The 22,842-nt window shown below is 38.8% G+C and overlaps 2 protein-coding genes across 2 annotated transcripts in view; both read left to right on the forward strand.

Moving 5' to 3' along the window:
* LOC133610425 (disintegrin and metalloproteinase domain-containing protein 11-like) overlaps positions 1–11,260 on the forward strand; it is a 32,301-nt gene extending 21,041 nt beyond the window's left edge. The window contains exons 12-27 of the mRNA XM_061966674.2: positions 344–510; positions 580–664; positions 730–820; positions 2,324–2,375; positions 2,504–2,603; positions 5,706–5,777; positions 5,848–5,940; positions 6,007–6,087; positions 6,150–6,200; positions 6,286–6,349; positions 7,303–7,408; positions 7,479–7,598; positions 8,569–8,737; positions 8,822–8,936; positions 8,998–9,088; positions 11,112–11,260. Coding sequence (XP_061822658.2) covers positions 344–510; positions 580–664; positions 730–820; positions 2,324–2,375; positions 2,504–2,603; positions 5,706–5,777; positions 5,848–5,940; positions 6,007–6,087; positions 6,150–6,200; positions 6,286–6,349; positions 7,303–7,408; positions 7,479–7,598; positions 8,569–8,737; positions 8,822–8,936; positions 8,998–9,088; positions 11,112–11,154 — 1,500 coding nt within the window. The 3' untranslated portion in view covers positions 11,155–11,260. The remainder of the gene's footprint in view (positions 1–343; positions 511–579; positions 665–729; positions 821–2,323; positions 2,376–2,503; positions 2,604–5,705; positions 5,778–5,847; positions 5,941–6,006; positions 6,088–6,149; positions 6,201–6,285; positions 6,350–7,302; positions 7,409–7,478; positions 7,599–8,568; positions 8,738–8,821; positions 8,937–8,997; positions 9,089–11,111) is intronic.
* LOC133610426 (peptidyl-prolyl cis-trans isomerase FKBP10-like) lies at positions 8,898–22,529 on the forward strand. The gene is made up of 13 exons (XM_061966675.2): positions 8,898–8,936; positions 8,998–9,088; positions 11,112–11,129; positions 11,673–13,534; positions 13,688–13,833; positions 15,541–15,730; positions 15,880–16,025; positions 16,104–16,293; positions 17,307–17,452; positions 17,528–17,717; positions 19,976–20,118; positions 20,188–20,351; positions 21,982–22,529. The coding sequence occupies exons 4-13, from the start codon at positions 13,332–13,334 to the stop codon at positions 22,174–22,176; spliced, it is 1,713 nt and encodes a 570-aa protein (XP_061822659.2). The 5' UTR covers positions 8,898–8,936; positions 8,998–9,088; positions 11,112–11,129; positions 11,673–13,331; the 3' UTR covers positions 22,177–22,529.
* Positions 22,530–22,842: the final 313 nt, after the last annotated feature.

Consider the following 22,842-nt stretch of genomic DNA (forward strand, 5'->3'; position numbering starts at 1 on the left):
TTGTGCCCCAAAACAAGATTTTGTTTTTTCTGGCCTTATTTCAGTCTGTATTGTTACTCGTGTAACACGCTATAAGGACTATAATACTGACTGAATCCTGTTGAGTATTGTAATACAGTCAGTCCATTTTTTATGCTATGGCTATAAAGATATACCATTTATAATTAATCATTCCTACTTCGCAGGAATTAATGCACTTTTTGCCAGGCCCGGAAGCAATTACAACTTCACTGGTTTTGGGTTTTGTACATGAAATAGACAAAGGTTGCACTAAAAACCTAAAATATTGAATTTGAAAATACAGTTTACAATCTGGTGTTGATGACTTCAACGTCCTGTGCAGATCTACAAGGAGCAGCTCAACACTCGCATCATCCTGGTCGCCATGGAAACCTGGTCCTCCCAAAACCGCATCTCTGTGGGCGACGACGCCCTGCTCACGCTGCGTGACTTCATGAAATACAGGAAGGCGAACATCCGGGAGCGCTGCGACGCCGTGCACCTCCTTTCGTGGGTTGGCCTGTCCTCACTCACTGTTTGATGTTTCTGCTGGTTCAAGTTCCTCGTGTCTCCTCGCAGCGGGAGGACCTTCATGGGCAGCCGCAGTGAGGCCGCCTACGTCGGCGGCGTCTGCTCGCTCAGCAGGGGCGGCGGCATCAACGAGGTGAAGTCCTTCATGGCTTCCTTGCTCTTTTCCGAGCTTTTTCCCAGTCCAGCTTTCTTTTGCAGTTTGGCGCCGTTGGCCCGGTGGCCATCACGCTGTGCCAGAGTCTGGGCCAGAACATCGGCATGCTGAGGAACAAGGACAGACCTGCTGCAGGTCAGATCGCTGACTCCATAGCAACGCTCATACAGCACTTTTACCAAAGCACAAAACATTATTATTTTTATTCATTATTATCATAATTTAGGTCACTTTTATGCAACATCTCCATTTTATTGAGCTACTTTAAATATGGGTAAAAATGACTGGAAAAAAAAATAAAAACATTTTGTAATAATAGTAATTTATTCATACATTTTCAGTGTTTATACAATTCTTAATGAATATAATTATTTTCTTGGTAATTATTTTAACATAAATTTTATCTACATAGTTGTTGTTTTATGAGGGTTAGGTGCCTGAAATAAAATATTCGTATTTAATGTTTTTTCCATTTGTGATCAAATTTGAATTAAAAAATAATACAATTCTATACTATAGTATATACCTTACTACAAATAGATGGATATTTCATTGTCATTATTTTTTTGTGTTTTGTGCAGTAAAAATATTTTTAGAAAATGTATATTTTTAAAAATAGAAACAATAAAATTAATTGTAAATTATTTATGTTAAAATTGTTAATAGTATAATATTTTTTAAATGTATATGTCCATCCATCCATCCATCTTCTTCCGCTTATCCGAGGTCGGGTTGCGGGGGCAGCAGCTTAAGCAGGGAAGCCCAGACTTCCCTCTCCCCAGCCACTTCGTCCAGCTCCTCCCGGGGGATCCCGAGGCGTTCCCAGGCCAGCCGGGAGAGATAGTCTTCCCAGCGTGTCCTGGGTCTTCCCCGTGGCCTCCTACCGGTCGGACGTGCCCGAAACACCTTCCTAGGGAGGCGTTCGGGTGGCATCCCGAAATGTATATGTGTTTTTCTGATAAACATTTTTAAATTGTACACATTAAAATAGTACAATTTTAAACTTTTCATGATATAATTGTTCATATTATAATTCCTTTATAACTTTTTTTAATTCATGTGTTTTGTGTAGTAAAAATGTTTCTAAAATGTATAAAGTTAAATAATAATTTTACAGATAATTCTGTCGTAGTTTTCTTTTCATTTATGTATGTTTTTAATGAAATATAAATATTTTTAAATGTATACTTTATTTTAAAATAGGAGAAAAAAAATAATGCAAATACTATTCAATTATTAAATAATAGATAATATTTATATATTTTCATGTATATGTTTTGTGTTATAGATATATTTTTAAAATGTATACATAATTTAAAGGTAGTATAAAATAGTAAAATCACAAATTATTTATAATACATTTTTCATAATAATTTTTTATAATTTGTTTTTATTTTTGTATGTGTTTTTGTGTAAACATTTATTTTAAGTTGTCTACATTATTTTAAAACAGTATTAAAATAATACAGTTGTAAATTATTTATAATATAATTGTTCATATTATAGACAATTCTTTCGTATTTTTTATTTTATTTATGTTTTGATGCTAAAATAAAATAAAAAAAGGAACAAATAAAAGTACACATTAATTGTACTTTCTTGTAGAATACTGCCTGAACGTTTAATTTGTGTGCACAGGAGACTGCAGGTGTCCAGACCCGTGGTTAGGATGCATCATGGAGGACACCGGGTAAGAACAAATAAATAAATAAATACGTGTACGCAAACTTTTGTCTGGTACTTTATTTTCAGTCTTCAGCAACTTTCTCTGACAAACTTCTCTAACTGTATCATGTTTGTGTGTGCTGTATTTATCAGCTATTACCTGCCCAGGAAGTTCTCTCGCTGCAGTGTCGATGAATACCTTCGCTTCCTGCAACAAGGCGGCGGCAGCTGCCTGTTCAACAAGCCCAGCAAGGTGAGGCCATGGAATATCCTAGAAACGCAATCTGGTTTGGTGTCTCACTCAACACAATATCAGCACAATCTCATGGCATCCAATGCAAGACCATGTAGGAAAAATAATGTTCCACTCCAGTCCTGTAGGTGGCGGTAATGCATGTTACAATGTAGGAGCCAACTGCACTACAGAGGGAACTTTTTTCCCCACTGCAGCGCCATCTGCTGGCTCTGTTGGGTCATTGCCCTACTTGGCACTTATACAAGTGGACTAAACCAAAGAAATGTGACAAATGTCCAGATTTTAATGACTTCTTAGTGCAAGGGTGGACAACCCAAAATGTTGAAAGAGACATATTGGACCTAAAATACAAAAAAGTAATCGGTCTGGAGCCGCAAAAATTCAAAAGACTTATATAAGTGTTATAATGAAGACAACACATGATGTAAGTGTTTGTATTAGTTATATTAGCTTACTATCAAAATGAATATGTGACGCAGGCTGACACAAATCTATGTTGACAGAAATGTTGAAATGTAATATTTATTCTACACATTAGTAAAACTTCTCAGAGGATGAGATGACTCCTGTAAATGACGGCCTAAGGTATAGCTGTGTGTGTCCAAGTTAAAGGAAACGTCCGACTGTCTTCTTCTAATGGATTTATTACAATCTTTGCAAGCTGGCTAACGTTTGCTGTGGTCTGGAACAACATAGTACACTAAAAATCAGAAATGCAGCCAATGTCACACACAGATAATGTGTCATGAAACATGGACAAATAAACTAAGTATAAAAGTAAAGGAAATTAAATGAGCTCAAATATACCTACAAACGAGGCATAATGATGCAATATGTACATACAGCTAGCCTAAATAGAATGTTAGCATCGATTAGCTTGCAGTCATGCAGTGACCAAATATGCCTGATTAGCACTCCATAACAAGTCAATAATATCAACAAAACTCACTTTTGTGCATTCACGCACAGTATAAAACATTTGGTGGACAAAATGAGACACAGAAGGAGTGGCATAAAACACGTCTTTCTGTGGCAGCGTCGGAGAAAGTTATACATGTAAACAAACTGCTGAGTCACAGTCCACACAACGGTGAGTTCAAGGGCCGCTGAAATTAGGACAAAACGGTGCTCGCCAAATACTCTCATCAGTGAAGCATGCAAGCAAACACATTAAACAGTGGGCTTTCTAACAATTAGGAAGGTTTGTGTCGTCTTTGTCCTCCTACAGAAATATTATTACAACAAAAAATATATTTTTCACCCCATTTTTTCCACATTTCCATACCTTTTTGAAAAAGCTCCATGGAGCCACCAGGGCGCCGCTCAAGAGCCGGATGTGGCTCTAAAGCCGTGGGTTGCTGACCCCCGTCTCAGTGGGTTTATGTGTCAACCTTCTACAAACTTTAGTAAAAAAACTAATGTTATTCTTTATTACACAACATTTTAAAAAAATCTATTATTGCACTGGATTCAAATGGATTGTGCAAGCCTGCATGATAAAGTTCTCAACCCGTGGTGCGAGTGTACTGCTGGTACGTTGGCTCTATCTCCTGGTTCCATTGACTTAAGAAAAATGTATTGGAATCAGAATCAGAAATACTTTAATAATCCCTGAGGGGAAATTAAGATTTTCAGCACAATCCCATTCAAGATCAGACAAACATTACAGGGAGACAGAACAAGATCGCTGATGGGTCTGCCAACTTCCGGTGCCCCTTACAAAAAAGGTGAGAAACAGGTGGGGAGGGGGGTGAGAAAAAAAAAATCAGTCTAACCCTGGGCCCCTGGAGAGGTGGTCCAGACTGAGGCCAAGGGGGGGAAAAAACCTCATAGCCATAGCACACAAACATGTGTGTAAGATGGAAACATCAAAGGACATTAAAGACATTAAAAGAGCAGAGCTGATGCAACCAACCACTTCTACACACAGCCACAAAAGTAAAACAAACAAAAAAAAACATACACTGTGTTGGCCTCTGCTGGCCAGAGACAGGAGCAGACCCAACAAAGCAACCAAGAGAGCCGACTCCACCCTCAGCCGCCCACCAACTTTAGGCCAGTGTCCAGTCCGCATGGATGAGCGAGGAGACCGAGGTGTGCAGGTCTGATACCTGCTCATTCAGCCAAGACCCTGTGAATCGTGTCCGTCCCGGCGCTCAGCGCCAGCTCCGCAGCCCTGTCTCTTCATCCGCATCTCCTCCAGGCTCTCCAAACGGATTCTGGTGTGGCAGAGAACCAGCAGCTGGTCTCCATGGCCAAAAGGCTTCCGGGAGGCAGATCCGGAAGTTCACAAAAAAGCACCGCAGAAGTCAGGAAAGTGCCACCCCTTGTCACACAGTCCCAAAGGGAAATATATTCATGATTTAATCCTACAAATACACATATTAATTGAAATAACATTTTATTTTCTTTATACAACAATATTAAACAAATCATCTTTATGTACCGTATTTTTCGGACTATAAGTCGCAGTTTTTTTCATAGTTTGGCCGGGGGTGCGACTTATACTCAGGATCGACTTATGTGTGAAATTATTAACACATTAGCGTAAAATATCAAATAATATTATTTAGCTCATTCACGTAAGAGACTAGACGTATAAGATTTCATGGGATTTAGCGATTAGGAGTGATAGATTGTTTGGTAAACGTATAGCATGTTCTATATGTTATAGTTATTTGAATGACTCTTACCATAATATGTTACGTTAACATACCAGGCACCTTCTCAGTTGGTTATTTATGCCTCATATAACGTACACTTATTCAGCCTGTTGTTCACTATTCTTTATTTATTTTAAATTGCCTTTCAAATGTCTATTCTTGGTGTTGGGTTTTATCAAATAAATTTCCCCCCAAAAATGTGACTTATACTCCAGTGCGACTTATATATGTTTTTTCCCTTCTTTATTATGCATTTTCGGCCGGTGCGACTTATACTGCGGAGCGACTTATACTCCGAAAATAACGGTATTCATAAACAAGCCACATATTTGAATCTATAATGAGTTAAACTATGCAAGCAAAAATGGTGGTACAGTATCTTTTTGGAGGCGGAGCTTTTCAAAAGTTTCTTTCTTCCGACTCCTAAATGTTGCAGCTGCTGGACCCGCCCGAGTGTGGTAACGGCTACGTGGAGCTGGGAGAAGAGTGTGACTGCGGCTCACTCGTGGTAAATTTCTCACTTAATCCACATTTTATCATTGTTGTGTCGTTTATGAATATTCAAGTTGGGCCTACAGGACTGCGCTCGCAGCGGCGCCAACTGCTGTAAGAAGTGCACGCTTACCCACAATGCAATGTGCAGCAACGGACTCTGCTGCCGGGACTGCAAGGTGGGTCGTGTTCACGTTGCGGTGGACCCCGAATGTTCTTAATGGTCTCTCCTCGTGTGGCCGCAGTACGAGTTGAGGGGGACGACGTGTCGCGAGGCGGTCAACGACTGTGACATCCCCGAAACCTGCACAGGTGACTCCAGCCAGGTAAGACAACGAGATGGCACACTGCTAAAGAAGGCCTCAGACATTTGATGTATGTGTTTTAGTGTCCTCACAACGTCAACAAACTGGATGGCTACACATGTGAGGCGGGACAGGTAAAGTTACACACAGACACGCCCACTCTCTCTCCAGGTGTCTGTTAAACTTCATTGGGACCTTTAACCTCCTCCTCTTCTTCAGGGTCGTTGCTATGGAGGCCGCTGCAAGACCAGACACGCTCAGTGCAGGAGCCTGTGGGGCTACAGTAAGGATGTTAGGTCGCCCTCTTGTGTCCAGACTGGGAATTGCTCACCTCTGTACTATACAGTCAAAAATATAATTTTAATTTTTTTTAAAAGTCTCAAGCTTTAGATAATAAAACACAGGGCACTAAACATTCATACATAAATAGATCCAATTAAAAGAAAATGTTTTTACAAAAATATATACGATCCAATATCTTATTATTAATATGAGTCATGCCAAAACTTTAGGAAGAGTAATTATTATTACTTGACTACTAAATAAATGGTATTATGCAGCAAATTAACACGTTTTACAATAATAATCTTAAGAACTACAGTAATAATGATGCTAAATATATATATATATATATATATATATATATATATATATATATATACACACAGCTAAGTCAACATTAATATTAAAAACAAAAAAATTAAACCTTAAATATTGTATACATTAAATAGCATCTAAGTTATTTTTTTTTTTATTATAGTAAGAATTATAGTCCTAAATATTTTCCAGACAATTTTATTTGTCAGCTAAAACCTTAATATTGTAAAAATGGTCATTAAACTTTGTATTAAATAAACAAATTACCTTTTTTAATTTTAATAATGTGATATTTTCAAAAACAATGTTATTAGTTAGCTAACACTTGCTAAAAAATCAAACCTTAGTTAACTATATTATCACATTTGAACAATTATTATAATGTTGGTTATGACATTTGGAATACTTGTATGATAAATTATTAGTGAGCTATGTTAAGGCTTTAGTAATAAAATAATGATTTTCTAGTTATTACATACATTTTATGGCTTGCAGCTAAATGAACACTTGAAAAAAAAGAAAATTAACTATATTAATTAAGGAGTTATAATAAATTATGTATTGCTTTTCTCCAAGCTCTTTTGTGTTGATCGACTTTCCTCCCAATCATCTCTTCACCAAATATATTTTTCCTCTCAGATTCCGCTGACAGGTTCTGCTATGAAAAGCTCAATGCAGAGGGCACCGAGAAAGGAAACTGCGGCCCCGAGCCCGGTGGTCAGGGATGGATGCATTGTAACAAGCAGTAGGTAAACCGTGCGGCCATGTTGAAACCGCAAAGGGCCGTGTACATTGGACTTCCTCCTCCTGTGCAGGGACGTCTTGTGTGGTCTGCTGCTGTGCACCAACGTGACCGACAAGCCGAGCGTTGGCGAGCTGCAGGGCAAACTCACGGGAATGACCATCTATCACCACAACAGATACCTGGACTGCAGGTGAGCATTCACTGCATGGTTGGAGGAATGATGCATTCAAGGATACTGGCAAGTAAGGAATGCCCAACTTTGAGCGTGGAGGTGTAACCACAAAGCATTGCACGAGAATGTAAACAAAACATGCTGCCACTGTGTTTTTTTAAACTACATTTTCTTTTCTAAAACAAGACAAATCATTTGTGTTTTATTCTGAACTTTATCACAACATTTGTAGACCAGCTGAATTGCACAGATTGTTTTACAAAACCCAAAACCAGTGAAGTTGGCACATTGTGTAAATGGTAAATAAAAACAGAATAACAATGATTTGCAAATCCTTTTCAACCTATATTCAATTAAATAGACTGCAAAGACAAGATACTTAACGTTTGAACTGGAAAACTTTGTTATTTTTTGCAAATATTAGCTCATTTGGAATTTGATGCTTGCAACATGTTTCCAAAAAGCTGGCACAAGTGGCAAAAAAGACTGAAAGTTGAGGAATGCTCATCAAACACTTATTTGGAACATCCCACAGCTGAACAGGCTAATTGGGAACAGGTGGGTGCCATGATTGGATATAAAAGCAGCTTCCATGAAATGCTCAGTCATTCACAAACAAGGATGGGGCGAGGGTCACCACTTTGTGAACAAATGCTTTAGCAAATTGTTGAACAGTTTAAGAACAAAATTTCTCAACGAGCTATTGCAAGGCATTTAGGGATTTCACCATCTACGGTCCGTAATATCAAAAGGTTCAGAGAATCTGGAGAAATCACTGCACGTAAGTGATGATATTACGGACCTTCGATCCCTCAGGCGGTACTGCACCAAAAAGCGACTATCAGTGTGTAAAGGATATCACCACATGGGCTCGGGAACAACACAGAAAACCACTGTCAGTAACTACAGTTTGTCGCTACATCTGTAAGATCAAGTTAAAACTACTATGCAAAGCATAGCACACTACTTTTTTGAATGTGTCATTAAGAGGCGGCCATGCAGTGCTGGATGATGGCCTGGACTTGGGCTACGTGGAGGACGGGACGCCGTGTGGACCCAACATGATGTGTCTGGAACGCCGCTGCCTCCCGGTCACCACCTTCAACCTCAGCATGTGTCCCGGCTCCTCGTCCTCGCGCATCTGCTCCCATCACGGCGTGAGAGAGCGCACACACACCTTGTCCTTACACTTACAGTACGTGTGAAGAGTGGATTTCAAGTAGCTCTTTGAACGTCTGCAGACGTGCAGCAACGAGGTGAAGTGCATCTGTGATGGAGACTACACTGGGAAGGACTGCAGCGTCTTTGACCCCATTCCCATCCCTACCCCACCTGAGGGACCTGAGAAACACAAAGGTAATGTTTGCAGTTGAAGATGATTATGTAGGATGTATTGGTGTAAGAGTTGTACTTGCAGGTCCCAGTGGAACCAACATCATCATTGGCTCTGTGGCTGGTGCTATTCTGCTGGGGGCCATCGTGCTGGGAGGAACTGGATGGGGATTTAAGTAAGAGCTTTCACTTTCTCTATCCTGTTCACTATTGTCGTCTTCTTCTTCACTATCATCTCTTTGTTGACTATTATCTCACGGATTATTTTCATGTTGTGGACTATTTTCTCATTGACTATTGTTCACTACTTTTTCGTTGACTATTATCTTGTTGCTGAGTATTATCTTGTTGACTATTTTCTCATTTACTATTATCTCATTGACTATTATCTACACTATTTTCTTGTTTGCTATTATCTTGCTGACTATTATCTTGACTATTTTCTTGTTGACTATTATCTTGCTGACTATTATCTTGACTATTTTCTTGTTGACTATTATCTTGTTGCTGAGTATTATCTTGTTGACTATTTTCTCATTTACTATTATCTCATTGACTATTATCTTGACTATTTTCTTGTTTGCTATTATCTTGCTGACTATTATCTTGATTATTTTCTTGTTGACTATTATCTTGTTGTTGATTATTATCTTGTTGACTACTTTCTCGTTAAGTATTATCTTGTTGTTGACTATTTTCTCGATGACTATTATCTTGTTGACTACTTTCTCATTGACGATTATCTTGTTGACTAGTATTTTGCCGACTATTTTTTCGTTTACCATGTTCTCGTTGACTATTATCTTGTTGCTGAGTATTATCTTGTTGACTATTTTCTCATTTACTATTATCTCATTGACTATTATCTTGACTATTTTCTTGTTTGCTATTATCTTGCTGACTATTATCTTGACTATTTTCTTGTTGACTATTATCTTGTTGTTGACTATTATCTTGTTGACTACTTTCTCATTGAGTATTGTATTGTTGTTGACTATTTTCTCGATGACTATTATCTTGTTGACTATTTTCTCATTGACGATTATCTTGTTGACTATTATCTTGTTGACTGTTATCTCGTTGACTATTTTGTTGTTGATTATTATCTCGTTGACTAGTGTTTTGCTGACTATTTTTTCGTTGACTATATTCTCGTTGACTATTATCTTGTTTTTGACTAGTATCTCGTTGACTAGTATCTTGTTCACTATTTTCTCGTTGACTATTTTCTCGGTGACTATTTTCTCGATGACTATTTTCTCGTTGACTATTTTCCTGACTATTATTTGGTTGTTGACTATTATCTCGTTGACTATTTTCTTGACTATTATTTGTTTGTTGACTAGTATCTTGTTGACTATTTTATTGTTTACTATTTTCTCGTTGACTATTATCTTGTTGTTGACTATTATCTCGTTGACTATTTTCTTGACTATTATTTGGTTGTTGACTCGTATCTTGTTGACTACGGTATTTTCTCATTTACTAATTTCTTATTGACTATTATCTTGTCGACTATTTACTCGTTGATTATCTTGTTGATATTATTTCGTTGTTCATTATGATTATTTTATTGTTTGCAATCATTTTGTTGACTATTTTGTCGTTGTTCGCTATTTTTCTCATCGACCATTATCTTGTTGTTTGCTATTATCTTGTTAAATACTATCCTGTTGTTCAGTATTATTTTGTTCACTTTTATCTTGTTGTTCTCCATCATCTCACGGACTGTTGTCTTGTTGTTCGCTATTATCTTGTTAAATGTTATCTTGTTGTTTGCTATTATTTATTATAGCAATATATATACTATATATATATATATATATATTGTTGTTCACTATCATATTTTTGTTGACTATTATCTTGACATTAGCTATCATCTCGTTAACTCTTATTTTGTTGTTTGCTATTATCTCTCGTTATCGACAATTATCTTGTTATTCACTATCATCTCATTCTTCCCTATTGTTGATTATTTTCTCGTTGTCGACTATTATCATGGTGTTGACTATCATCCCGTTGTTCGCTGTCATCTGTTGTCCGCTGTTATCTCGTTGTTTGCTATTACCTTGCCATTCACTATTATCTTGTTCATCATTATCTAATGACAAAGATTGTGGAGGTGTGACCTTTCAGCTCAATGGCATGATCTTTTGTTTGTCTCTCCCGTCTTGCTTGACGCCTCCCTGCGGAATCCAGAAACATTCGGAGAGGAAGGTACGACCCCGCCTCTGACTCCTGATATGTTAAACAGTAGCAGCTCAATAATATTGTTACACAATCATGGGGAAAAAAAAGGTTATATTTGTGTAAGCTTACTCTTCTCCTCCTGAATGGCTGCACATTAAAAGGTGAACATTTGTCACAACATGAACCTTAAAACTGTTGCCTGTGCTAATATTTTTCTGACAATAACACCACACGGCGGCGCTGTTATTAAACCTTGTAAGTCGTTATTGACTTGAAATTTCTCACACAGCCAGAGTGCTATACACTGTAACTCTAGGGTGTTTTCTCCATATCATTGCAAACTTTGGTACACACCACTGGTTGAAAAACATCAAGCGAATTTGTGGATGCAACTACTGTAATTGTCCATAAGTCATTGAGGATTTGTCTAATAATGTTTGAGGATATCTGTGTTACATGCATGGCTAACCAGTACACTCTTCTTTTTCTATTTGCTTGTTTTTATCAATGACTTATATCACTTTTCTCTTTTTTTTCCCCTTTCCACTTCCTTTCTCATCTCCTCCTCAGATCTAAAGGTTGATCCAGGTGTGATGTGCTTTCCTCTGCATGCAGTTCTTCCTTCTGGACACCTTGAGAGGGGGTACTGCTGTGCCATTCCTTCCTCTCCCTGTCTTTTTTCACTTCCTACTTTCCAGCACACATTTTGAGTGACATTTGAAGGGAATTTGTCAAAAATAAGTATTGGCTTTAACACGTTGACGTATCAATGTACATTTCAAAGCCTGCAATGCAAACTTATAGTGCACTGGTCTTCATACACTAACAGAGCACTTCATTAAGTGTCCCTAATGAAGTGGCCTTTCTGAATGGTGCTCTTGCTCTGCTGCAGAATTGTATATTAACGGTATACCGTATTTTTTGGAGTATAAGTCGCACCGGCTGAAAATGCATAATAAAGAAGGAAAAAAACATATATAAGTCGCACTGGAGTATAAGTCGCATTTTTGGGGGAAATTTATTTGATAAACCCAACACCAAGAATAGACATTTGAAAGGCAATTTACAATAAATAAAGAATAGTGAACAACAGGCTGAATAAGTGTACGTTATATGAGGCATAAATAACCAACTGAGAAGGTGCCTGGTATGTTAACGTAACATATTATGGTAAGAGTCATTCAAATAACTATAACATATAGAACATGCTATACGTTTACCAAACAATCTGTCACTCCTAATCGCTAAATCCCATGAAATCTTATACGTCTAGTCTCTTACGTGAATGAGCTAAATAATATTATTTGCTTTTTTCCGGTAATGTGTTAATAATTTCACACATAAGTCGCTCCTGAGTATAAGTCGCACCCCCGGCCAAACTATGGAAAAAAACTGCGACTTATAGTCCGAAAAATACGGTATTCATTCATTTTGCATTAAAGGGCATAAGTGGCGGGGGGAAAGTTGACAATTTGACACAGAGTGAGCATAATGTTTGAATTAAATGTAAATACATAACTGCATATTAACATACACGCAGACATATTTAAGTGACATTGATTGGTACAGGTGATGCAATTCTGCTATTAATAAATTAGTCGATCATATGCGATTAAACGTAAAGTAGAAGAAGCATGTATACACTTAAAAAAACGCACTCAGTGAAATGAAATTGTTGTATGCGTTTTAAGTGCTTAAATGCTGTGACAAGAAAAATGCTTTTTACTAATGTGTTGTTCTAATTGACCATTTTGAGCTCTCTGGCTTGTTCACCACAAAGTTGTAAAAAGAACGAAAACACGTTTTTAGGCAGCACTTTACGAAAAGCGATCAGTAGCTTTTCATTCAGAAACATTTCAAAATAAAAGTCCATACCACGAGAATACAGTTGTACTGGTGAGCCATTAAACTTGGAAGTGCGTTTAATTTTCTGACACGTTTAACACACGCCGGCAAGCCATTGGAAATGGGTTTGAAAGTCGCTTACGCGTGACAATAACCGTAGCGTTTAAGCGGAAGTGCTGTGTTCTCCCCGTTGCCGCTACCTTGACGAGTAGCGCTTCCCGACCCCACTCCCCAAAACCTCCGACATTCCTTCCCTGGGAATCGCTGCAGGCAGAGGAGCCTACGAGAGTTTGTCCACGTCCGCATCGCACATCCACAAGGCCCCAGCTGCAGCTCGCAAGTCCATCTTTGTTTCTTAAAATAGTTTTTTGATTGTTGAAAAAAATGTTTGCGTGTTGCATCGCCTCCTCCTCTTTGCTCCTGCTGCTGCTTTTCTCCGCGGCGAAGTGCAACCCCAGTCCGGTGGGAGATGTAGTCGTGGACGCACACTTTATCCCCCCACACTGCACACGACTCGCACAAAATGGAGATCAGGTTCGGTACCATTTCAACGCCACTTTTGTCGACGGGAAAACCTTCGATTCAAGGTAAGAGCATCCATTTTTTCCCCTTTTTAAAGTCTTAGATTAAATCTGGCGATTTTAAATTTGGTGCGCTAGGGGGCATCGTTGCGTCACTTTTTCTTGCAGGGACTTGACACGTATAAACTTTTCTCATCTTTTTTTTTTTTTTTTTCTCAGCCAACAGCGTGGAGCCGCTAAGGTGGGCCTCCTCGGGGAGGGTCGCCTCATCGCCGGCTTAGAGAAAGGTATTCTGGGCATGTGTGTCAACGAGCGGAGGACCGTCACAGTGCCACCTCACCTAGCTTATGGCAGCGATGGCGCAGGTAAGCAAACATAAAATAAATAAGAAATATTAATATTTTTAAAAACAAAAACTTTTTTTTAAGAAAAAACGATATCTCTTTAAACTCTTTCATATAACCGCAATGTATCCAACCAGACATCAATTGGATCCATATTAGATCAGTGGTTGTTACCCTCTAGTGGACAAGTTGGTAAATTGCAGCTTCATCCATTTTGCAATAATTCAGCAAAAATAAGACATTGCTGTTGTAAAATTTCACATGTGACACACAATGACAAAAACAATGTCAGCTTCCCAAAAATATTCACCACTTTAAACAATTCAATCTTTAAAAAAATGTTATTTATCGTTGGTGTTTCATCGTTTTACAGTCCAGTATTTTTATACAATTTCACTTTTTTGTTCCCATTAAACACACTTTAAGAAACAGTTTAGTATTATTAATATTGGGTGCCACAATGGGTTGATAAAAAACAGAAAGATATATATATTTTTTTGCTGTGTCACGTTTAAAGCTCTCAAAAACTACTGTGAAAAAATTTCATACAGTATAAATATTAGTTTCTACTTTAATCGAGTCAATATTTTAACACCTTTTCGGCCCCAAAAATTCATATCTATTTTAACTTTTTAAAGGTGATAAAAAAAACTAACTTAAATAAAACATAATTGAATCATTTGCATTAGGCTGCAATGATTAATCAATTATTTAGATTTTAAAAAAGCTTAGACTTATGTTCTATTGCTTAAATTAAACGTTTGAGTGTGCCTATTAAAAATTTATAAATTCTGGAGTGCCCGGAACTTTAAAAATGCGGACATAGTTTCTGCACGACCGCCACAATAGAGGGAGCGGTGGTGTGTGGATGCCTGATCTGTGTGGCAGCGAAACGTTTTTCCAATTAATTAATATATTAACGCACATATTTAAAGTGAAGGTTAATGTTGATGATGTGCAATTAATGAAAAAATGACAAGCAGATTTTTTTTGTTTATTTAAACTATTTTCTTTGAAATACACTGAGTCTATAAAGTGTTATATGCAATTAATCGAACAAACTAATCAACAGTGTACTCGATTACTAAAATAATCCATAGCTGCAGCCTTTCTTTACATATTGATTTTGATTTACATGGACCCCGACTTAAAAAAGTTGAAAAACTTATTCGGGTGTTACCATTTAGTGGTCAATTGTACGGAATATGTACTTCACTGTGCAATCTACTAATAAAAGTTTCAATCAATCAATAGGTACGCCATTATCCAACATCAATAGCAACATTTCAGTAGCAAAGCAAGGAACTTTTGCTGCATGCTTTGAATGGGAACAAAGTAGCACATGACATCAGTAAAGTCAGTAGTCCATATTACATTTTTCAATTGTGTTGGCCCTGCGATGAGGTGGCGACTTGTCCAGGGTGTACCCCGCCTTCTGCCCGAATGTAGCCGAGATAGGCTCCGGCACCCCCTACCACCCCAAAAAAGGGACAAGTGGTAGAAAATGAATGGAATTATTACATTAGAATATGTTGACATAAGCATGCATTTTCATGTAGAAATGTTTTGGCCTGAGGCTTGTAGTGACGCTTCTATATTTATTTTTAATCAACCGAAATGTCTTGGAAGGTACAAAATGTCCCCAGGATGTTTTCAGGGTTGGAGCAGCTCTTTATTTCAAGCTACCAAGTCCAGTTGTGTAGTATAAATGATGCAAATGTTTTGCAGGTGACGTGATCCCCCCTGACACCACGCTGGTGTTCCACATCCACCTCTTGGACTTGTGGAACCGAGCAGATCTGGTGGTGACCAAAACCATCACCACCCCCAAGGACTGCAAGCGCTCGGTGATGCGCACCGACTTTGTGCGTTATCACTACAACGGCACCCTGCTGGACGGCACCACCTTTGACTCCAGGTGATTGTCGTCATGTTTTAAAAAAATACAAAAAAAAACTAAAGGTCTCCAGACTTGGGAAGGTTGATTGACGCTCGTGTGTGTGTTCTGTCGTGCAGGTGTGTGTTCTGTTCTGTGTTTGACTTTGCGCTTGTATGAGCCCTACGCAGCTTCGTCAGGAATCAGACCCGCGACTCGCTGGTGGGCGAGGGCTGGCTGATTAAGGGCATGGATGAGGGCCTGCTGGGCATGTGTGTGGGTGAGATCAGGAACATTGTCATCCCGCCCTTTAAGGCATACGGAGAAAAAGGCTCAGGTAGTGGATGAGAAATAAAAACCTCCACTCTTTTTCACTCTTATCTGACTGACATTTTGGTTGTTTCTGGCTCATCAGGAACGGAGATCCCCCCTCAGGCCACGCTGGTGTTTGACGTCCTGCTGGTGGACGTCCACAACCCCAAAGACAACCTCACCATTGAGAAGCAGGTGGTGCCCGAGTCGTGCACGCGCAAGACCATCTCAGGGGATTACATCCGCTACCACTACAATGGGAGCTTCCTGAATGGCATTACCTTCGACACCAGGTGAGCTGGTGGTCCACTTGCTCACACACAAAAACCGACACATTTGTTCCCTGCGACAAAATTTTTTTTTTTTAATTCACAATCTTTTTAAAATTTCACTTTGGGCTACGTGTGGTAATTTTTGTATACCATATTTTCCGCACTATAAGGCGCACCTTCAATGAATGGCCTATTTTAAAACGTTGTTCATATATAAGGCGCACTGCATTATAAGGCGCATAGAATAGACGCTACAGTAGAGGCTGGGGTTATGTTATGCATACCGTAGTTGCGAGACCTGTTGTGGCTCAATATTTGTCCATATATAAGGCGCACTGTCAGCTTTTGAGAAAATTGGAGGTTTTTAGGTGCGCCTTATAGTGCGGAAAATATGGTATATTATTTGTCCACTAGACCAGTGGTTCTCAAATGGGGGTACGTGTACCCCTGGGGGTACTTGAAGGTATGCCAAGGGGTACGTGAGATTTTTTATTTTTTTTCTAAAAACAGCAACAATTCAAAAATCCTTTATAAATATAAATAAAAACCTATCTTTTTTTCCAAATAGTTCAAGAAAGACCACTACAAATTGTTATACAATTTAATAAATCAGAAACTGATGACATAGTGCTGTATTTTACTTCTTTATCTCCTTTTTTCAACCAAAAATGCTTTGCTCTGATTAGGGGGTACTTGAATTTAAAAAAAAATTCACAGGGGGTACATCACTGAAAAAAGGTTGAGAACCACTGCACTAGACGTATTTTTTTTAAAGATATATTGCATATTTTGCATTTTACATTCATAAAAAGTTTTGACAAAGCATAAGAACAAACAAAAATTAATATAAACTTTATATCAATATATCTGAAGTTGTAACATATTTCAATGATTCAAAATGAAATAATAGACAACTACTGGTATAGTTCATTTTAGGGTTGCTCAAGTAGAAGCACTTTTTTTGTAAGCTGCTCCTTTTGTTTTGTTGTTGAGTGTAAAAAAGTGAGCCGACATGTATGACTTAATGTGAACAGCTACCAGAGGAACAGCACGTACAACACCTACATCGGGATGGGCTACGTGATAGCAGGCATGGACCAGGCGCTGCTGGGGGTCTGCATGGGCGAGCGCAGGAGGGTGGTCATCCCGCCACACCTGGCGTACGGAGAAGGTGGAGCAGGTACGCTCCCTACTTTTAACACATGACGGTGGCTTATTTTCCCAAGTTGCCATGGCAATGACAAATGTTCCACAGGTAACGTGATCCCGCCGTCCGCCGTGCTGCTCTTTGACCTTCACATCATCGACTTCCACAACCCGAGCGACAAAGTGGACATCCAGGTCCTTCACAGGCCCGACGTTTGCAATGAAACCACAGCCACCAACGACCTGGTCCGCTACCACTACAACTGCACCCTGGTGGACGGCACACGACTCTTCTCCTCGTAAGTAAATTCCTTTTTTTTTTTTTTTTTTTTACCTCTCAGGGGTCGGCACTCTAGTGGCTCCGTGGAGTTTACTTTTTTTTTTTATGAAAACAGAAAAAGATGAGGAAAAATATATATTTTTTGTTTTAATATGGTTTCTGTAGGACAAAAATGACACAAACCTTCCTAATTAGAAATCCCACTGTTTACATTAAACATGTTTCACTGATGAGAGTATTTGGCGCGTGCCATTTTGTCCTCATTTCGGAAGTCCTTGAACGCACCGTAGTTTGTTTGCATGTACAACTTTTCCTTGATGCTGCCACAGAAAGAAGTGTTTTATGCCACTCCTTTGTCTCTATTTGTCCACCAAACGTTTTATGCTGTGCGTGAATGCACAAAGGTGAGCTTTGTTGATGTTATTGACTTGAGTGAAGTGCTAATCAAACATATTTGGTCACTGCATGACTGCAAGCTAATCAATGCTAACATGCTATTTATGCCAGCTGTAAGTACATAATGTGAAGTGAAGTGAATTATATTTATATAGCGCTTTTCTCTAGTGACTCAAAGCGCTTTTACATAGTGAGACCCGATATCTAAGTTACATTTAAACCAGTGTGGGTGGCACTGGGAGCAGGTGGGTAAAGTGTCTTGCCCAAGGACACAACGACAGCGACTAGGATGGCGGAAGCGGGGATTGAACCTGCAACCCTCAAGTTGCTGGCGCGGCCGCTCGACCAACCGAGCTATACCGCCTATAATGCATCATTATGCCTTGTAGTTTAGGTAAATTTGAGGTAATTTTATTTTTTATTTTCAACTTGAACACACACATCTTTACCTTTGGCCATTCTAAGCCAGTAATGTCCAGGAGTTATCTCACCCTCTGAGAAGCCTCCGTTTTAGTAATGTTTTCCAATGTTGTAAAAATGTGTAGAATAAATATTGCATTTCAACATTTCTCTCAACAAAGATTTGCATCAGCCTTCGACACATAGTCATTTTGATAGTAGGCTAATGTAGACACTTACATCATGTGTTGCCTTCATTATAACATTTACATAAGCCTTTACATTTTTTGCAGCTCCAGACAGATTTTTATTTTTGGTCCAATATGGCTCTTTCAACATTTTGGCTTGCCGACCCCTGGGTTATATTCACTTATTTAGTTAGCTTGCAATATTACTGCTTAAGAAAGTTTAAAACCCTTAAAATGGGGCAGGATCCACTCTGACCTGCTAATGGACAAACAACTAATAGCATGGAAGGTCATCTGGCCAAAGCCTGGTCACTTGATATCTTTTCTGTTGTGCCATAAGACAGTCATTCTCTCAAACTGTGATACTCGTAACATTAGTGGTAGTCGGGCGCCATCTACCGTATTTTTCGGAGCGTAAGTCGCACCGGCCGAAAATGCATAATAAAGAAGGGAAAAAACATATATAAGTCGCACTGGAGTAGAAGTTGCATTTTTTGGGGAAATGTATTTGATAAAACCCAACACCAAGAATAGACATTTGAAAGGCAATTTAAAATAAATAAAGAATAGTGAACAACAGGCTGAATAAGTGTACGTTATATGAGGCATAAATAACCAACTGAGAACGTGCCTGGTATGTTAACGTAACATATTATGGTAAGAGTCATTCAAATAACTATAACATATAGTATATATATATATATAGATATATAGTAAACGTATGCTATACGTTTACCAAACAATCTGTCACTCCTAATCGCTAAATCCCATACGTCTAGTCTCTTACGTGAATGAGCTAAATATTATTATTTGATATTTTACGGTAATGTGTTAATCATTTCACACATAAGTCGCTCCTATGAAAAAAACTGCGACTTATAGTCCGAAAAATACGGTAGTGGTATGACAAAAAAATCAGTTTTAAATATTCAAATACAGTGTGACTGTTCAAATCGTGTGTAATGTTACAGTGGCCAAAAATACCGGTTAAATCTAACATGTTTAAATGAATATTTAGGCCTACTGTATTTTTTTGTTGGTCATTATGGTGGTACTTGGAGAGGCAAGTGTTTCTGAGGTAGTATGTAGTAGAAAAAAGTTTGAGAACCACTGCCATAGAACATTGACACCGTTTAGTTAACAATTTCTTATCATGCTGTAAAAAATGAGGTGAGTTGATATTTTGTTACAAGTAGGTACTGGTGAACTTTGCCAGATGGTGATCATTCCATTAAATGCAAGACTTACAGAATTGAGTGTGAGCCATGACGCCGTGTGTCCCCTCGCTTGTCAGACACGACTACGAGACCTTGCAGGATGCGGTCCTGGGTTCGGACAAGGTGATTGACGGTCTGGACGAGGGTCTGCGCGGCATGTGCATAGGGGAAAGGAGGCTGGTGACAGTTCCCCCTCACTTGGGCCACGGAGAAAAAGGAGGTGAGCGCTGCCCTCAATGCCAAACATGACGGCAAGCAGAGTGTTGACGTGACCTGGTGACGTTTGCAGCCAGCGGCGTGCCCAGCAGCGCCGTGCTGGTCTTTGACGTGGAAATGGCCAGTTTCGAGAAGGGCGTGCCGCCTGGTTACCTGTTTGTGTGGCTGGATGACACGCCCACTGAACTCTTCCAGGCGCTGGACATCAACAAGGACGGGGAAGTCCCCGAAGAGGAGGTATGTTGACATCAAAAAAAGTAACAGTGTGTCTAAGCAAAAGGTCACATGGTGGGTTGTCCCTATATAACATTTTCACTTCCGATGGGATACTACCTATATTATCCGATACTGTACAGGTGAAAATCAAAATTAGTCTATCTTGCAATTAGATTTACAAGGTGAAACTAATATATGACATAGGCTCGCAACATGCAACAATATATTTGGATATTTATGGCAGCTTATGAAAACCTTGCATTGAAAATCTCAGAAAATTTGACTGTCAGCCATGGTCATCTAAATTATTAAAAATAAAGGCTTGCCATCTCATTTTGCATCTAATGACCCCAAAAGGGACAAGCGGTAGAAAATGGATGGATGGATGAGTTTACATCACAGAATAGTTTCACATTGGAGGTTGAACTTTTGCCCAATATTTAAATTTTTTGTATCAATATTGTCCTGGCTAGCAGTCCTTTCCGTTAAAATCCAGCCGCTGTTGCTTAGGTGGAGATGAAGTGGCATCGGAGTCTGTCTCTCTCTTTAATAGCTTCGTCGAAGCATGTTGCTTTTGTAGATGTTTCAGCAGATTTGAATTGCTGTTTTGGGCAGTAGATAGGATCTTTGATCCAAGACACGACTTACATTTAACTAAAATGTTTTTTTCTTTGTGCTCGACAAAAGAAAAGTAGTGAGAATATCTCCATGTTAAGAAACTAGACTTCGGCTACGCCATGATGTCTTGTTATAAATATAAATAAATGATAAATGGGTTATACTTGTACAGCGCTTTTCTACCTTCAAGGTACTCAAAGCGCTTTGACAGTATCACCACATTCACCCATTCACACACACACTGATGGCGGGAGCTGCCATGCAAGGCGCTAACCAGCAGCCATCAGGAGCGAAGTGTCTTGCCCAAGGACACAACGGACGTGACTAGGATGGTAGAAGGTAGGGATTGAACCCCAGTAACCAGCAACACTCCGATTGCTTGTTAGTAAACACAGACAGTTAATACTGTTACCTGACTGGCTGTTAGTTTGTCACTCCCACTGATCAGATAGATAGATAATACTTTATTAATTCCTTCAGGAGAGTTCCCTCAGGAAAATTAAAATTATAAAACCAGTGATCACTTCCTGCGTTGTTTGGTTACCAGAGAACGAGTGCTTTGTTCATCCATCCGATTTTGTTTCGTAACTTCCGGTTTCTTCCAACGAGGAAAAAAAATTTTTTATCAAACAAATTTTTTAATTGATGTTTTATCACTTAGCCTAGTATGTTTACCTTTTGTAAACTTCACTAAAATACAAGACCAACTTTATGTGCTTATTGGCACACGTTCAGTTCAGCCGTCGAGCTTTGTGCAAGTAGGACTGCTTGTGTCTTATATCAGAGTTTAGATTGCAAATCTGATACTGTTTGCTAGTAGCAGCCAGACACCACCACTAGACCATATTTGAGAGCCAGTGTCCTTTGCCGTGGACATTTGTCAGGTACATATTTTAGGAGGAAAAACAGCTCTGTTATGCAAAACAAAAGTCTACTGCGGCAAATGTTTTACATACACATGTCTAAACGAGTGTGGGGCATTGAATGTAAAATCACACTGAAAAGTAATGTCACATTATGTTGTGGCCCACAGTTTGGCAACTTTATCAAGCTCCAGGTATTGGAAGGCAAAGGTCGCATGAAGCCTGGGATGACGGCCGACGAAGTCATCGTCGACATGTTCTCCAACCAGGACCGCAACAAAGACGGACGCATTACAGCAGACGAGCTCAAGCTTAAGGTGGACGAGGACAAAGAGCGGGAACAGGCTCAGCACGACGAGTTGTGATGGCCGCGATGAGCCTCCCTTGTCTCAGGGACAAAAAGTCAACACTTCAAGGACACAAACTGTTTTAATATATATATGTGTAACTTTAGCTGGAAGAGAATGGATCTGTTGTGTTTTTTAGGACTAAACAAAGCATCCTGATTAGAAACATGGTCAACAAAAAAAGCCACACCGTCACAAATGAGAATCAATCTAAGACCAGTACCATTGGGAGTCATTACACCGCCAGTACCAATGTCCTATGAAAAAGCGTGTATTGCCAATTGTGTTTAAAAAATAAACATTTTAGGCACACTTTGAACATTTTGGTTGTATCAATACCAATTTTTTTTTTTTTTTTTTTTTTTTTTTTTTACTGTTTTTACAAATAAATTTCAAAAATGGCAACCTTTTACCTGGAAAGAGTTATTTTGAATGTAATATCAATTAACTAGTCATTTTATAAGAGACACTTATACAATATCTGGTTAAGACATATACGGTAATACATTTTTGTTTATACTGGACCATGCAGTTGTACCTAATAAAGTGTATGGTAAAGTTCAACTTTTACATTTTTAGGCTCAAAAACATGTCTTTCAAAGCAGTAACTGAGAATTACTAACGTTTGCAACAATATAGAACTTCTACACAAGCATGGTAAGTTGTTGAGCACCAGATCATCCT

Source organism: Nerophis lumbriciformis, linkage group LG11 (assembly GCF_033978685.3).
Source record: "Nerophis lumbriciformis linkage group LG11, RoL_Nlum_v2.1, whole genome shotgun sequence".
NCBI classification, from domain to species: Eukaryota; Metazoa; Chordata; class Actinopteri; order Syngnathiformes; family Syngnathidae; genus Nerophis; species Nerophis lumbriciformis.

Bases quoted from the DNA above. Each gene is read 5' to 3' on its own strand.
- LOC133610426 (XM_061966675.2), top strand. From the start codon at position 13,332: ATGTTTGCGTGTTGCATCGCCTCCTCCTCTTTGCTCCTGCTGCTGCTT. The intron at 13,834-15,540 runs GTAAGCAAACAT...AATGTTTTGCAG, and splicing joins TTATGGCAGCGATGGCGCAG to GTGACGTGATCCCCCCTGAC. The intron at 20,119-20,187 runs GTGAGCGCTGCC...TGACGTTTGCAG, and splicing joins GGGCCACGGAGAAAAAGGAG to CCAGCGGCGTGCCCAGCAGC.